Raw genomic sequence first — 16965 nt, 5'->3', positions numbered from 1 at the left:
TTATGCCACAAAACAACTTCACCATTGCGCCCTTTCGGCACTTCACTGATTCTCCGGTATGCTCCTTTGATTGGCCCACCAGCGAGGTGTAATAAGTGTAGTCACTCTGGGAAGGATCGCCACCCCCCCCAAAAAAAAAAATAAATAAAAAGAACACACTGAAGGTGGAATGTACCAACAAGTGGAAGCGCCAATTTTGTTCTTACCTGCAATGCGGAGTTCGCTATAAGCACGATGAAATTTGAGGACCCCCAGTGAGTTAATCGCCCCAGGATGATATTCAAAAGGTTCTTTCACAAGTACCCTGGGGGGAGCAAAATCAAATGCTACATCGAGAAAAAGAAAAAGAAAAGGATAGGCGTTAGTCTGTTTCACCAGCCGCCGTACTCCAGGAACAGCAAGGGTGTCATTGATTGGAGATACAGTACACCCAAGTCTGGGTAATCACACGAGGCTGTACACTTTGGGAGAGCTTATCCTTAGTGAGGCACAAAGCGCCAGTGCCTACACAAATGTACATGCATGCTTTAGCAAGTACAACCTTTTCCACACACACACACTGATATGTGTTACTGTCCTTTTTTTACCCCACCGCCCTCCATCCAGGTACGAATATCTGTACATGTACGGAGAAAATACCATCGAAATAACGAACCTCCCCACTAACCGAACGAACGAGTACATCCAGGAAAGACTCAGAAAAAGCTTAAACAAGTATGGCCCTTTAAAAATATTAAGATGCCTAAGTCACAGAAACGACCCATACATTAATAACAACATCTGCTATGCTACCTTTTATAATAAAAAGGACATGCACAAATGCATGCGAAATGTGAATATACGACTACCCCTATCTCTTCAAAGTAAAATTTTAAAATTCAAAAGCCTTTATAATAACAAGTCGAATGATTACAACTATTTTTTTAAACAGGACCATTACAATTACAGTGTGATTAATATTGCTCTGAATTTATTTAAATATTTACAAAATTATAAGTGCATTTTAAACATGAAGGATATTTTCAAGCACGTTTTTGAGTACAGTTTTTATCCCCATAAAATTATAACGTCAGGCATGTCTGTGTACAAAGTATTTGGTAGCTGGACGCTTTTTTTGGAGTTCTTTGATCGCTTATTTTTGAAGATAAACGATGGAACGGGTTCCGTTTCTGTTTGCGCGAAGATTCTGGATGATGAACATTTGTGTGTTTACCTGAATAATAGGCTGATCGAATTGAAGAAAAAGACGAGCGCGTTGAATTCGCCGTACTGGCGGCAGGAAGCCTTGCAGCTCCCAGGGTAGGGCCTACACTGCGCATGGGTTACGCGTATGTGTGCGCGTCATAACTTACATGTATGCGTAACAGGTTACACGTACGCGCAGGGGGGATGTCCCCCTCTCAGACGAGACTTCTAAGGCATAACACCCCCCACCTTTTCGCCCCCTCCCCATCAGCGAAATCGAGAGCAGATTAAACAACGACCACCCGAAAAAGCTCAAGGAGGAAATGCAGCTCCTGTCCAAGACGAAAGATTTCTACAAGTAAGAATTGAGCTAACCAAACAATGTAAAACTGCCCTCTGCATACCTACACATTGTGGAGCGCATACGAATGTGCAAAAGCCTACCGTTTTTGTGTTCTCGAATCTAATCGCCGCGTGGGAATCTCTACTCCCCCCGATCCATGCAGAATTCACGATGAAAGGCACCTATTCAAATTGAAGCTGAACAAGGAGAGGAAGGAGAAGAAGAGGTAAGCGGAATGGCGCCTTCGTCCCCGAGCTTTTATGCCCCATCTGCGAGAAATGTGCCCACCTCGTCATGTTAAGTTACCCCCGGTGTTTTTTTAAATACAAAAAGCGCACACCGTTAGTACGCGGTTCATAGACATATAGGATAACTGCCCCTTTTGAAAACCGTGGCACTGTTGATTTTCCGCCACAAATGAGAATTGTATATGGGGCGGAATTAGCGATGCGTCTACATTTACCTATTTTTCCCTGCTTTCTCAAAAGAAAAGAAAAAAAATGAACAATCCGTTTGTTACCCCATGTTTAAGTGTACATGCAGGGGTGTTCTCCGACGTCCGTTCACATCTGTGTCCAATTGCTGCAGAAGTGTGTTGTTGTATCTACCTCGTTCTGTTCCCCTCTTCCCTTTGCAGGTTGTTCAAGAGTAGGAGCGAAAAATGAAGGAACAGAAAATACAAATGCACACATAAATATATGTTCTTTTATGTATGCCTAGCCGAGGAGGAACGAAGGACAAGTGCGATTCTTCACCATGTCGCAGCGTATGAATAAAAAAGAAAGAGAAAAAAATATATTAAAAAAGCCTTCCCACACTGATTATCTTTTTCGCGCGTATTGCTAATCCACATTTTCCTGCGGAGTAACACTGTCGTCTCATTTGAAACAGTTGGGTGACTGACGTACGTGTCCTCTGTAGATGTTTTCGCGCACAGTCCTGAGCTACTTCTCGCTCGAATTGATCGAACCGTTTTTGTTCCAAATTGTTGTCCTTTACTGTTTTTATACCTTCCTTGTGGAAGCGGCTAAATAGGACACTAATTTACCGCTACAGTGATAACTAACTCGTTGGGAGGTTATACGAAGAGGGGACTTGGTTTTACCTAAACCCTTTTGAAGCTTCCCCCCTTTTAGTAATATTTGTGTATGTGTAAATAATGCTTATCTAGAAGTTTGTGTTATACTATTATGCCCTAGAGGAATGTCGACAACACTAGCTCACTAAAACTGTGTTGACGTGCCCCAAGCATTGTGCGAAGATGCACATGTTATATGCACATATACACGAGGGAATATTCTGTTCCTTTCTGTTTTCCATTCAAATTCTGACAGAACTTTTTTGTTTTTTTTTAAATAATAAAATTTTCTTCTCTACATTCCTCATGAGACGATAAAAGTGCGCACAAGTATTAACCCATAGAAAAAGTGTAAACCATTTAAGCTCCATTTTTCGAGCTAAAAGGTGTTTCTTTTTTTTGGAAAAATAATACTGTGGTGTATGCACAAGTGCTAAGGAGGTAAAAAAAAAAAAAAAAAAAAAAGAGGATTATTTTTTTCTAGATACGATTTGTATACAGTAGAAAACTAATTCTCAGCATTACCATTTTTGTCCTTTCTATGTAGAATAAAAACTCCCCTTTTGCTTGTTATATTAGGCCAACTGTGCTCAGAAAAAATATGAAATACAAGGGAAAGATTATCCCCGCAAAAGAAGGAAAAGGAAAAAAAATATATCTCATTTTCTAAAATTAGGGTTCGATAGTTCCTTCATCAGGCTCGACTAGCTCGGAAGCCATCAAGCCCTTTTTCCCCACAGTAGGACTGCCCAAGTGAGTCTCTCACGCTGTGCCACAATAAAAGTTATCCTTTATAAAGAGTAAATAAATCGGCCTGCATATATAGCATACCGCGCAGTCGTACCCCACATATCAGTACTCCCACGTAGTTAATCGCACGTAGTACCTCCGCTACCAGTTCCCCTTTTTTTGTCAAAGCAGCGGGAGAGGCCAAATGAAGAGGGCGCTGGTGGTGCTACCCTTTTGCATTAAACTTCTAGCCTGCCTATTGTTCCTAGCGTATTGTGAAAATGTGGAGGCAAAAAATGTAAAGGTAGATCTGGATGGCAAGGTGTACACCATTATGTACGAACAAAAGGAGGTGAAATTTTCAGACCTTGATCCTGTTAAAATTATGTTCCACTCGAATCATGTAAAGCATTCAGGAAATGCAATCATCCGCCATCTAATCAAAATGACATCAACAGATGTGAATAAAATAAATTATGTAGTAAAACATGTGGACATCACTTATGATAAACCACTAAAGTATCAGGACAGTTACAAAATAATTGGAGGCATAACAGCCTATGGGAATACCTCTTTAACGCTAACTGTAGTTGGGACAAGCTCGATGAGTAGAAATGAAGGTAGCGGCAACTGGGGTATTAAAAATATTTTGCGAAGCAGGGCGTGTGCGCCTTTGGACGAGCAAGATAATGGGGAAGAGACCTCCACCTCAGGGGACTTCCAAAGTGAGCAAAGCGAAGTGGACACAGGAAAGGGTCCAAACAAAAAGACCAGCAAAAGTCACTTGCATGTAGAAAAGCTTCTTGCACAGTACAAAGAAGATAATGCCGATGCAGTTATCAAGCTATGTAAGAATAACATGAAGGAAATCGCATCACAGAAAAAATGTATAAATTATTTTACTGCTACTTATACTCTAGTTCGTGTAAATAAAGACGGAATTAAAGAATCTATTCAGGAAAAATGCAAAAAGGCGTTTCCGCCAATTGAAGTTGAAAAATTGAAAGAGTTAATCAGCGTTTTTTGCTAGGCGAAAAAAAAAAAACAAAAAAACAAAAAGAGTCGAATATAAATCGTCACCACCCGTTATTATTGGTCGGTGGTACTGCATTGTGGAGAACCCGCCTCTCCTCTTCATGGGGGCAAGGGAAAACGGACTCACATGCCCCGTTTTGTCTATTTGGTGCATCCTCGATAGCGCATTGCGATGCGCCTCGTAATTTTGTTCGGCCTTATTTGTCTACGTCAGGCTGCAGTTTGCACCATTTTGTTGCATTGTGTTAATTTTTTTTTTTCCCCCATGATTCTCTAACCAGTCAACCTGTTTATTCCCTTCTTATTCCTTTTTTTTGCGCAACAATATTGTCCTTTTTAAAATCCTCACCCTCTTTCATACCAAAAAGAACAGCAACTTTTAATTAAATCGTTTCAAGCGGCAATGATGTGCAGACAGCTGGGGCCACCCCAGGGCAACCATTTTGGGGTTTTCCTCTATAATGGAAGCGGAATGCAATGGTGTAAATTGGTAAATAAGAAAATACGCAATATGGGTAGACAAATAAGGGGAGGAAAAAAAATAGGCAAAGGAATAAATGGAAGGGCAATGAGCTGCTAGCCAGATGAATAAAAAAATAACTTAAGAGAGTAAAGCGAATGGAAAACAAATTAATTGCGCATCCGCGGTGGATGCTTCAAGTGTGCACTTGCGGGCAGAATGCACCATTTTTTTTTTCTAACTTCATTTGATGCGTCACTGAGCCCGTGCAAATGTGTGTGTATATAATACACAGTATAACGGGCAGACGCGGGTGCGTATTCCCCTTGTCCGTGATTTCCTGTGACCATATTTTCCAACCTCTAGCAATTTTTTCCAAAGTCCACAAAGAAGCGCCCTCCGCAGCTAGAGCACCCCACCCCACCCCCAACAGAGTGTTAAGCACTTTGCAGTAGCAGCCATTCTGTCTTCGTAAGTCGCCCAACTGAACTTAGCCAACTGGGTTAGTTCAACTTGGCCAACTCGGTTAGCTCAACTCAGCGTGCTTAACTTCGTCCGCGCTAAGCGCCAAGATGATGTCCCCACTCGCGCTGCTCCTGGCGCTGCTCTGCCTGTACCTTCACAGCTGGGCCGCAGAAGCAATAAACCTGAAGCTTCTAATGGATGGAAAAACATACACCATGCTATACGAATCGAAGAAGGTGAAATTTTCCGATCTAGACATTCTCAACATCATGTTCCATTCGAACCAAGTGAGGCACTGTGGCAACTCAGTCATTTGTTATCTTCTCAAAATATCAGCCACAGATATTGAAAATATGAATTACGTAGTTCGTCACATAGACATTTCATATAACCGCCCCCTGAAGTATGAAAATGTTTATAAAATAATCGGGGGCGTGACTAGCTATGGCTCCACCTCCATGAAAATAACTCTGTTTGGGGTAGGATCGACCACCAAAGAGCAAGGGGAAGCGGAACCTGGCCATATTAGTGAGGCCAGCAGCGAGGGAAGCGATGAGGAAGATAATATGTTGACGATGCTAAGGATGAACTCATTACACGAAAATACGAAGAGAAAAAAACAGTTGAGGAGAGATAAATCTATTGATAAGTTGCTCAATGAATTGGGGGATGAAAACCAAAACATCACCGAAGCGATTAACATAAAAAACCCGTTGCTGCAAGAAATGGCTTCCAAAAAAGAATGCATAAATTACTTCTCCGTTGTTTATACTTTGGTCAAAGTAGACGATAAGGGGGAAAAAAGCGTAATCGATGATGCCTTTAAAAATGAGCACATGCCGATGGATATAGATCAGCTCAACGAAGTTGTTAAAGTATTTTGTTAAGTTTCGCTCTCAGGGGGTACACCTGTTCAATGCTGAATTGAATGCCTCCTTCTATGACACAGTTGCGCATTAACAATAAACACGTCCCTCATTCATTTGTCACCTATTATGGGAATTCTTTTTTTGTTTTTTTTTTTTTTTCCTTCCCTTCCTCCCTCGGCTTACTGCCCTAAGAGCTTTAACCTTCTATGTTGTGCTCTTTATCAGTTGTATATGTTTCACTTTGATAAAGACAACTACTGTCTATTCATTTACCCATTTATTGGGCATATTTTATATATTTTTTTTGTGTCTTTCCCCTTTTCCATACCATAAGCAGGGGGTGTTTAAGAAAAGCTTTAAAATTGCACAAGTTACAAGGAAAAAAAAAAAAAAACAAAAAACGACTAGCCATTTTGCTAGTAAAGTGAGAAGAGCTCAACTAACCTGTGCACATGTGTACATCATGGCGACAACCTTTTGTTTCTTCTACACCGTGATGCTATCTTTATTTTATTGCTTCTTCTTTTTAGTTTTTAAAATTTTGTTTCCATTTTAACCATGTTACGTTGGATAATTCGCATTTTTTTAAAAACCCACCCCTCCTGGAACAGTAACCCTGTTGTTTTTTGCCCACGGATATGAGAAGATACACGCGCAGAAATTGGTGCAACATCTCAAGTGCGCACGAATGGATGTGCCTATGCACACTTTGCAATCATTGCTTGCGCTTGAAGGTCACCCCCTCTGTAGCAAAAATTATCTGAACAACCTCGCCGGTGAAAAAAAAAAACAAGAAAAAAAAAAAAATGGCATAAACTTCTTCATCAAAATGGTGCAATTCGCATAATGCTTGCCCCACACCCTTTCCGCCGTTGCGTCCCACAGTTGGCAACCTCGTATCGCCCGGAGCTATTGTTTAAGGCAGCGAAATGGAGCTACAGGGCACATACCACAGTGTTTACTATGCAGCCATTACGCCGAGGCGAATAGGCAAATGTACCTTAAAGCACTTCCCTTGCGTTGCGCAAAGTTTTTCCATTCTGTATGTCATATGTATATACAATGCATGGCATACACGCACCCTGCGTAACATTTGCGACCTTTGCATACCAGCGCACACATTTGTATGAGGACAAAAAATCAAGTGCACGCGCTGCGGCTGCTCAGCACCCAAAGCTGATGCGAAGGGATAGCATAAAAACATCTTCGCGCATTAAATCGAATGATAGGTCGGTCATTCACATTTTTGAGCGCGCCACAAGTGTATTGTAAATATATATGGCGGGAAAACGTTCTCACATGGCAACATTTGGTAAATTACGCAGCCTCGTGGTCATTTTTGTAACTCTCATGTTGATCGCCATAGTTTTACAAAAAAATGGAAAGGTATCGAAGTGAAGCAGTGTAAATACTGTCCCCCACCCCAAAAAAAAAAAAAACAAAAAAAAAAATTGCGCGAGGGGTGGCTTACACTTACGAATACTTGCGCACAGGTAAATATGTGTTTGCATATGCATATGATTGTCCCATGTGCGCACTAAAGGTAAGAATTTACCTGCAAACTAACTAAAGGTTAAACAAATTACCTGCAAGGCAGAGAAAGGTAAGGATTTAACCCAACAAGGCCTTTTTGCCTTCCCCCCTTTTTGCGTAAATGAAGCATGTTCACAATATGCGATGAAATTTTCTACCTTTCCAAAGACGAGGTACAAATTGACACATATATTTCAACTGAGTACACCGTGTTGGGTCTTTACAAACCGCGCGAGGTGCGGAGAAATCGCAGACAGGGAGGAACTGGATCGGCGAGAGGGGAAGGCCTATACGATACAGGATCGTGAGGAGTGTAAAACGAGAACTACGCAAACGAAACTGAATAAAAACCGATTCGAGCTGACCAAACCGGCCAACCCGATAGCTAGCGAACCTGCTGTGCGAATGATTAACGCGACACACGCGGAACGGGAGGGTTGCGCAACAGACCACACCGCTTTAACCGGCGTCGCGCGCCCATCCTCAGAATGAAGGGAACGTACGTTGCGCCAGCACACACAGACATAGAAGCTAAGAAGTATCATGAGTACGGTCTAGTAGGCGTAAGAATCCTATCAGCAATTGCAACCGCAACATATGTCCTACTTTTTAATTTCCTAACGAACAACTTCTTAACATTGGGGGAAGAACAAAAGACAGAATATGGCATAGGAGAAGAGGACAAAAACATCCTCAAGGATGACCAGATTTTTATGAATTATTACAAAGCATTTAACATAATCAACATTGTATGTGGCTCCTTTCTAATCCTTCTCAATTTGTTGAAAATATTTTCAAATTTTCGAGTAAAATGTTTTTACATAAAATTATTTAGCTGCAAGAAGTACATAAGATTGATCAGCCTCCATTTGGACATATTATTTATATGTACAATTTTTCTGCAAAATTTGGAAAATCGAAGTTTTTTCTGTAACATTGAGAATTATATGTACTGGTTTGATGACTACGGTAAAGGGGATTTGTTTCTCAACGCAGGAAGTAATTTATGTCACATGCATAATTATGCATTTGTATTTCCATCAGTCTTTATGTTCCTATCCATGATTGAATTTGTGGCCTTATACTTGAATACAGACAAAGCGTTTCGAAAAAAATTCTGCCTCTTCTACGTAAAACTGTTTTCGGCTTATCTATACCTAGCATTATTTTATATATTTTTAAAAACAAAATCTTTTTTTAAAAGAATTCTGTTAGAATATAATGTTTACGATTTGAACAGTTTTAGTGACACTGTGAAGATAATTATTTATTCAACTCAGAAACATAAGAATTATTATCTACAGCTTCTTATCGTGAGTACCATAGTTTCGGCCATCTTGTTTTCCCTGTTGAGCTATTACGATTTGTATGGAATTTTAAGAGCGTGCAAATTTTACCTCCTCGTTAGCGTTTTAACAAATGCATGCACATTAATTTTTTTAGTTAGCCAAGTATTATATTCCAGTTACCTACTTGAAGGAAACCTTTTCTTCTGCTCTTATGACGAATACTTGCAAATGACTCAGATGCACCATGTCCACACGGCTGCGGCTTCCATCGCTCCTTCCAACACGACCGAGACCAAGTGGTTCTGTAACTTGAATTCGTTTCTGTACGTCTACTTATCAAATAATTTTGTCTGCTTGTTCACCTTCATTGCGGACTTGCTGCTCTCCGCCTACATGGTCTTTTCCACCAAGTACGCCTCAAAGACCGTGTGAGAATTGAGTAGCGAACGCCTTGGCGCTGTTCGTAGAGTACCTCTTATCTCTGTTAGTAACAACCGCCTGAGCATACCTCTTTCATACATGTTTTCTCTCACCTGTCCATCCTTTTTTTGTTCCGCATGCATGCTTTCCCCCCATCCGCATCACACATTCATGCGTTTATAATTTTTAGTATTTTTTTTTTTTTTTTTTGGGGTAAATGGGTGACAGCGGGGTGTTCCTCCCATTTACGCTCAATGCATAAGACAGTTCAACCGTCCCTTTTGATTACATTTGTCAAATATATAAAATTAGTAAAACCATTGATGAAGGGTTCCAACGGACCCATTTTTTCCTTATTCATGTTGTGCTGTCATTTGGTGAAAACTTTTTATATGCAACTTTACATGTTTACTATTTTGAAAAAGTTTTAAGATTTAAAACAAAAAAAATTCAATTTATAGAACGTGTCACTGTGTGTAAATGTTTTGCGCCATAATTGCCTCATACCCGTTCGTGTAAAATTGGAACAAATGGGTTGGGGAAGGATGTTACTTCTTCCGCTGTTATTTTAGCGTCTCGTCGCGTTTTTCGTCTTACCTTTTAACCGCTAAGCATCTCCACAGAAGGAATCAAAACGAGGAAAACAAATTGTATTTCAAAAGACAAATGGAATAATGGGGCGTGTTATTTACTCAAATCGCTGTTCGTCCAACTAAGAGAATCTCAAAAAGGATACCACTACCGTACCCGCCCCACCTCAGGGAAGGTTTACAAAACGCAGGTGACAAAGGGTGTACACGCAATTTGGAACGATGCATAATGTAAAAAAAAAAAAGAAAAAAAAATGCGTCGCCGAATGATTATGCCTACGTCACCTCACCCCCCGTACAGTCAAAAATGCCATAAGGAAAAAATCGTAATTTTATCATAATTGATCAGTCCGTAAAAATTTATATAGCACACCACACTTGTCGTGCAACGCGAATTTTATACCTGAACGTTCATATTTTTTTTTTTTTTTAATTAAGGTTTCCTTCGCATTATAATGCCATAAGAACAAACCCTTCCACGAAGATGGGAAATGGACAGGGGAAAAATCGGCTTATCGTTCACGGAACGAATGTAAGGTATTGTAAATGTGGGTGTAGTTTGGAAGGGTTACGTGTTCCCCTTATACACACGTATGTATGAGATTGAAAGTAGGACAGTGTGTCCAAATGACCATGTTTGAGCAGCATGATCTCCTAAGCACACGCACGTAGCAGGGGAGAAGAGGCCCAAACCCCCCAATAGAACTTTGCGCTCATGCGTCCATTTATCAACGTCGCCCCCTTCCCTTTGCAGGAATTCTTAATAGAAAAGAAACAGAAATTTTCCCTGATTAACATAAAAAATTCATCACATATTAAGGACATATACAGCGGGCCAAATAACCTAATAATTATATACGAAAATGACGACTTTGAAATTGTGGGGTTAAATAATTATGGACAACTGGGTCTGGGTGACAAAACGAATAGAATCAAATTGACGATGAACCCAATTTTGTCAAAACAGAAAGTACGAAAAGTGTCATGTGGGTATGAACATATTATTGCCTTAATGTGTAACCACAACGTTTTTGTCTGGGGAAATAATAATTGTGGCCAATTAGGCATCGGAAATAACACGCATGAAATTTCTATGCCACTGCTCATTTACTTTCAAGAAAAAGTCATAGACATTGCATGTGGTAAGAATCACTCCCTTTTTTTAACCGAATGTGAAGATGGAAATGACGAAGGTCGATCAGGTGCATCCAAGGTGAATGTGAAGGAACAAGGGGGGACATCCCCCTGTATGATGGAGGGGAAAAAGGAAGTGGGCTCAAGGTGCCTCAACGCACTTGACATAAATATTAATGATGGGGACGTGGGCAACAGCCACGGCAGGGAGCACATGGACGAAGACGACTCCGAAGAAGGCGACGATGATGCTGCGAATGAGAGTGCAGACTCCCGTGATGACGGCTTCAACTACCACATCTTCGCCTGTGGCTGCGGGGAACACGGAAAACTGGGCTTCAGACGCCAGGAAAGTGTGTACTTCCCCAAAAAAATCGAATTAAGAAAAAAAATAAAAATTACTAGCATACACTCCAGCTATAACCACAACGCCCTGCTTACGAGCAAAGGGAAGGTATACACTTGGGGGGGAAATAGAAATGGCGAGTTGGGCATAAAAAGCAACAAGCCGTCAACTTACAAAATTAAAAAAATTGATATACCCAATAACGACACGGTGGTGAAGGTATCCCTGGGGAAATTATACTCAGCCTGTTTAACGAAAAATCATATTTTTTACGTCTGGGGAAATAACATTCGGGGGATTAAAAAAATGAGCAACATGGCAAATGTACGCATCAGACATTTCGCATGCAATGACGATAATATTATCATATTGACAGAAAATGAAAAATTGTTTTTATTTGATTCTTTCAAAAAGGTACAATGCATGAATAAACTCCTGAATACAAAATTGACCCATGATAAGAAGGGAAGCAATAACCTTATTAAATACAACTCTGTGGGAAATGGATGCAACTATTTATACGCCTACATTAGTATGGGCACGAAAGATGATGTTAACGTCATGGGAGACCACTTTATTGTGGAAGCAAATTGTGCGGACAGCCAGTTGCTTGAGCGTGCGACAAGTGCAAGTACTAATTTGGAAGAAAACAAAATGTCCTCCCTGATGGATCATGAAGCAAAGTTGGAACAAACTGAAATGACGAGATCATTCCCTTGTCAGAAACATACGCATGAAGGTGTCGATTTTGTGGATTCCCTCGGGAATGGAACCACTCAAAATGGAGCGTCTTTTTCAGGCGCAGGAGGAGGAACAAAAATGGGAAATGCAGATGATTATGCAGCATGGACACAAAAGGAACTTGACACGGGGGAAAGGTACGAAGGCGAGGGCAGGGATGAAAAGCGTGATGGAGTAGCAGGCAAAAGTGCAGTAGAGGAAGACACATTCTCCCTAGGAAGCGATACAAAGGACGAATTGGAGAAAAAAACAATTACGGAAGAAGAGGCATGTACCGACTTGCCCTTTCTTGACGTTAATAAGGACAAGCACTCCTTAGGAACATTCAGCAAATTTAGGAAAAGTAAAAAGAAAGGGGGACAAAACGACTCATATTTGCAGGGGGCACGCAAAGGGGGGCAAAAAAGGACAAACAAAAATAGTACGACTAAGGGCGATAATATACACCATAATGTACACCATAATAAGAGGGACAAAAAAAAAGAAGCAAAACACAGAAACGGTGTAGAAGAGCACCTCATGCAAAACGTAAGCTATAAGGAAGCAAATTCAATAAACACGGAAAATGTAACCATGGGGGGAGACTACATACTGAAGCACACCGAGCACATCATTAACAGGAACACGCATTGTTTAAATTTCCTATCACTTGACGACGAACTGGGATTACACTGGGACAGTTTGGGCTGCAAAAAAGGACAAAGTACACAAAGGGGAAATAAATCTAGCCGTAAATACGGAGGGAGACACCCCATGTCTACTATTGGGGAAGATCAATACGCCCAGCTAAATATCGTCCTAATGCAGGAACTAAGGAAACAGAAAAAAATAAACATCGTTTATTGCCACCTGCTGAATAGGCTCCAGAGGGAGCTAAACCAGCTAAGGGAAGAAAAAAAAAAATTTAAGAAGAAAATTTCGAATCTGCAAAAATTTGCAAATTTGAAGCGAAATGTGGCCGCCGATGAAGGACAGGCAAATGAAGACGTTAATTTCCATTTGTGCTTAGAACCAGGGGCAACAAAGGGTCCTTGCGTTGCTTCGTGTAATGGTTATGCTGGAGCGCTAAGTTATGTGCATTTGGGGAGTGCACATAATGATGGACTGGCAAACTGCGGCAATGCTCACGATGACGGCAAACACAACCGTTGCCATGACAACGGAAATAATGGGGGCACCTTTTCGCTAAACGAATCTGCACACCTAATAAAATTCACAAGCGAGAGCGCGCCAGAGGTCCCAAACAACTTGCAGGTTTTGGACGAAGTAGCCCCTGATTTGTTCCTCAAAAAGGAAGATGACCATAATGATAAAATGAACAACATCCCAATTTTTTTTTTGCATAGTTAGAAGGAATGAGTAGGGGCTTTCTTTACTCAATTTTCTCGCATTTCTTTTGTGCATTAACATTCAAGTGGGAGCATGAGCAAATGTGCTGTCATCGCCGGGATGGGGACAAGGGGCTCTGGCGGCGGAAGGTACCTTAAGAATGCGCTGTGTACACGTGTGCAGGAAGGAATATACGCCAGAAAACTCTACATAAAAAACAATATCAGCGTATAAAAAAGGTACTATACATACATAGGTACAATTTGCATAAAGCATATATACGTGTATAAGGTCGTTCCCACTCCATAAAATTGGCCCTTTATCTATTTCAACAAAAAACGGCGTTATTTCATTGTGGGTAAAATAAGTTGGGCCCCCCCCTGCTCCCTGCTTCCCCTTTGTAAAGCTGTATTTTTGAGTGGACTAATTTACTTCCCCTTTCAAACATCGTACCTTGCGTTCGCGCTGTATGCAGTACATATGGAAGTACGCATATGGGAACGAACATATATCTACTTAACAAAGAGCCGCGGATTTACATGATCGCATAGGTATGTGCTTACTTTATTCTTCTTTTTTTATGCTCCTCAAAATGTTGTATAATGAAATGATGCCCCTTCCGTTTGTCCCAATTGAAACTAATTCACGATAGGTGCATTTGCTCGCTGTAGAAATGCTTCCCCCCTGGAGGTCATGTGAAGCGCAGCGAGAAAAAAAAAAAAAAACGCCCTGCATGTGGGCGCATGGTATATGGTACGTATGTACATATATACGCAGCATATACCCATAAATATATACCTATACATAATATTTATATGCATTTGTGCGCGTTTATTTATACTTCTATGTTTATGCCCAATGGACATCACTGAAAGAAATATATGACACGTTGCTCCCCCATCTGAGCTCTACATGATGCTTGCACATATGCATATATATATTATGTGTATGTTCTTATTTTATATATATATATTTTTTTTTTTTTTTTTTTTTTTTTGAGGGGGCATGCAATACTTGAAATACTTTGCAATTTTTTTTTTTTTAACGCAAATTTTAAAAGTTCAAAAAATTATAAAACTTTTGTTTTTATATGCAAATGTTATATTTATATACATAATATAGATAATAATGTAAGCATATACGTTTTTACTTGCAAAAATAATTCACCAATTTTTGCTTCATTTGGCCGAGTAGTTATTAGCTTTCGCTTCGCATTGCGTTCGTTTGCTTTGCTTTGCTTTGCTTGGCATTATTTTACTTTGCTTCCTTGTTATTTTAAAAAAATTGTTTTAAATGGATGATCCAAGAAACAAAAAAAAACATGCGCTCGCCTTGTGTGCGTAATAGAAATTATGTTTACATAATAGAATTGATTCTCTTTACACCCACACTCTTTTAGAAGCAAAGAAGCGCCACGTACGACAACACTCTGGGCAGGAAACGTGGGCAACTCGTGCACATGTACTATATGCACATATGTGCGTACAAGCGCATTTGCATTATACATAATACATAAACGTTTAGCTACTTCTACTATAGCGTGCCCCCCGTCGAGTGAAATTTCGTTTTCCCAAAATGTTACATGCGCGGTGATCATTTGGCATTCCTTCTCTTTTGAATTATTCGTGCGATTTCCCATTACGTTGCATCATTTTTACTTGCTCTGCTTTTGGTCCCGCCACTTATATATATATATTTTTTCGTTTACACCCCTCCGCTGTGCGCATGAAAATGCACCCAAGTTACATTTCGCCCCTGTGAGTTTAACAGGAACATTTATTTCTCCTAAGAGGTGTAAATACGTCGTTTTTTTTTTTTTTTTTCGCCTTCTCCCAACATTTGACCGCATCCATTTCAAAGGAGGGAAGAGGAAAGACAAAAAAAAAAAAAAACAAAAAAAAAAAAACACGTACAAACGTGCGCACGTGGAAATGTACCGTTGTACACACGTATAATCTTCCCAACGTGCAATCCTCCAAACGAACCAGCGCGCACATCCGCACGCCCGTACGCCCCAAGCCAAATAATGGTAAGGAACGACGTCAAAAATGAAAGTTCACGCTTTAGGTAACATTTTGAACCTGTACGAGCAGCCCGCGCCGAGGAAAAAATGGCCCCTTCTATTGACGCTTATCACCCTGCTGGCCGCGGCATCAGGCCGTGTAAGTGCTTCCGCATTTAATTCATCCAAAGAGTCAATAGTAAATGAACACAACAATTTTAACCATCCTCAACATGAATTCAATTACCCTGATAAAGATCCCTATGAAGAGAGCGTCCGCAAGTTTGGTGGAGTGAAGTTAAAATTTGAACACCTGGATGAAATGAACAAGTCGTTTTTTGTGAACAATAGGAAGAAAATTAATATGCTTCAATTCCCCGCCAATAAACCCATACAAGACAGATGCTATGTATACGAAATTGATATGAGTAATGACTTATTAGAACCCACTGGTAGTTACCAAAGGATAACAGATAAAGTGGACAAAGATTTTATTGATGCCTTCGAAAAGAGCGCAATTAAATATGTGAACGAAGTTGACTCCTTCTCCTCAGCTAATTATTATGCACATATGAGCAACATGGCCATGGAAAGAGGAAAAGGGAAAAGCACAAAGAAGGGGTCATATAGGGAAGGATCTTCTAGACCTTCTGTCTTAGGACCAATGCCACCCTGGGATTCAACTGTGCTAACGCCTACTCCTGTAGGTGTATCCCATGCCTCTCTATCATCCATGGGACGATCAAGCAGGGGACGGCCAACCACAGCACCACCTGTGGGATCATGGAGTAACATTTCCATGTCAAGAACAACCGGAGTAACAATGGGGCCACCTGTAAGAACGTCTATGCGAGGTAATGGCTCTACCATAGCTGGACGCTCCACGCAAGCACCTACTGCCAATGGCACGCCACAATCTTTTGCGGAAATAAAGCCTACCGTAGAAACTGTAGAACCCACAACTGAACCCATGAACGTAGATGCTGGAGAAAGCGCAAAAGAACAAATGGTCGAACCCATGAATGCGTATGATGGAGAGAATGTAACACATGAAACAGCAGAAAAAGTGCCAGATGAAGCAGCCCCTAATGCAACAGACGAGGCGACCCAGAGCACCGCAGACGAAGTGGTCGAAAGTGTAGAAGACGCAGCATCAGAGAATGCAGAAACTGCACCGATGGAAAGTGTAGAAAAAGCAGCATCAGAGAATACAGAAAATACACCGATGGAAAGTGTAGAAAAAGCAGCATCCGAGAATACAGAAAATACACCGATGGAAAGTGTAGAAGCACCAGTCACCGAGAATGCAGAAGAAGCGCCTGCGGAAAGTGTAGAAGCACCGGTCACTGAGAATGTAGAAAATGCAGCAATGGAAAGTGTAGAAGCACCGGTCACTGAGAATGTAGAAAATGCAGCA

The 16965-nt window shown here is 40.7% G+C and overlaps 6 protein-coding genes across 6 annotated transcripts in view; all 6 read left to right on the top strand.

Annotated features, from left to right (window-relative positions):
- Positions 1 to 273: 273 nt before the first annotated feature.
- AK88_00094 (uncharacterized protein) lies at positions 274 to 2193 on the top strand (the record flags this gene model as incomplete). The annotated part of the gene is made up of 5 exons (XM_012477745.1): positions 274 to 440; positions 607 to 1299; positions 1457 to 1543; positions 1692 to 1754; positions 2166 to 2193. The coding sequence occupies 5 exons, from the start codon at positions 274 to 276 to the stop codon at positions 2191 to 2193; spliced, it is 1038 nt and encodes a 345-aa protein (XP_012333168.1).
- A 1347-nt stretch (positions 2194 to 3540) lies between these two features.
- Positions 3541 to 4365, top strand: AK88_00093 (uncharacterized protein; the record flags this gene model as incomplete). The annotated part of the gene is made up of 1 exon (XM_012477744.1): positions 3541 to 4365. The coding sequence occupies one exon, from the start codon at positions 3541 to 3543 to the stop codon at positions 4363 to 4365; it is 825 nt and encodes a 274-aa protein (XP_012333167.1).
- A 1037-nt stretch (positions 4366 to 5402) lies between these two features.
- AK88_00092 (uncharacterized protein) lies at positions 5403 to 6182 on the top strand (the record flags this gene model as incomplete). Its single annotated transcript, XM_012477743.1, has 1 exon — positions 5403 to 6182. The coding sequence occupies one exon, from the start codon at positions 5403 to 5405 to the stop codon at positions 6180 to 6182; it is 780 nt and encodes a 259-aa protein (XP_012333166.1).
- A 2003-nt stretch (positions 6183 to 8185) lies between these two features.
- AK88_00091 (uncharacterized protein) lies at positions 8186 to 9418 on the top strand (the record flags this gene model as incomplete). The annotated part of the gene is made up of 1 exon (XM_012477742.1): positions 8186 to 9418. One exon carries the CDS (start codon positions 8186 to 8188, stop codon positions 9416 to 9418), a length of 1233 nt encoding a protein of 410 aa, XP_012333165.1.
- Positions 9419 to 10480: 1062 nt separating this feature from the next.
- Positions 10481 to 13567, top strand: AK88_00090 (uncharacterized protein; the record flags this gene model as incomplete). Its single annotated transcript, XM_012477741.1, has 2 exons — positions 10481 to 10528; positions 10751 to 13567. The coding sequence occupies 2 exons, from the start codon at positions 10481 to 10483 to the stop codon at positions 13565 to 13567; spliced, it is 2865 nt and encodes a 954-aa protein (XP_012333164.1).
- Positions 13568 to 15594: 2027 nt separating this feature from the next.
- AK88_00089 (uncharacterized protein) overlaps positions 15595 to 16965 on the top strand; it is a gene marked incomplete at both ends in the record, with an annotated part of 3564 nt that continues 2193 nt past the window's right edge. The window contains one exon of the mRNA XM_012477740.1: positions 15595 to 16924. Coding sequence (XP_012333163.1) covers positions 15595 to 16924 — 1330 coding nt within the window. The remainder of the gene's footprint in view (positions 16925 to 16965) is intronic.

This window comes from Plasmodium fragile (assembly GCF_000956335.1).
Source record: "Plasmodium fragile strain nilgiri unplaced genomic scaffold supercont1.1, whole genome shotgun sequence".
In the NCBI taxonomy this organism is placed as follows: domain Eukaryota; phylum Apicomplexa; class Aconoidasida; order Haemosporida; family Plasmodiidae; genus Plasmodium; species Plasmodium fragile.
Note: the sequence above shows the minus strand (reverse complement) of the source record. Positions and strands in the feature narration are given on the sequence as shown.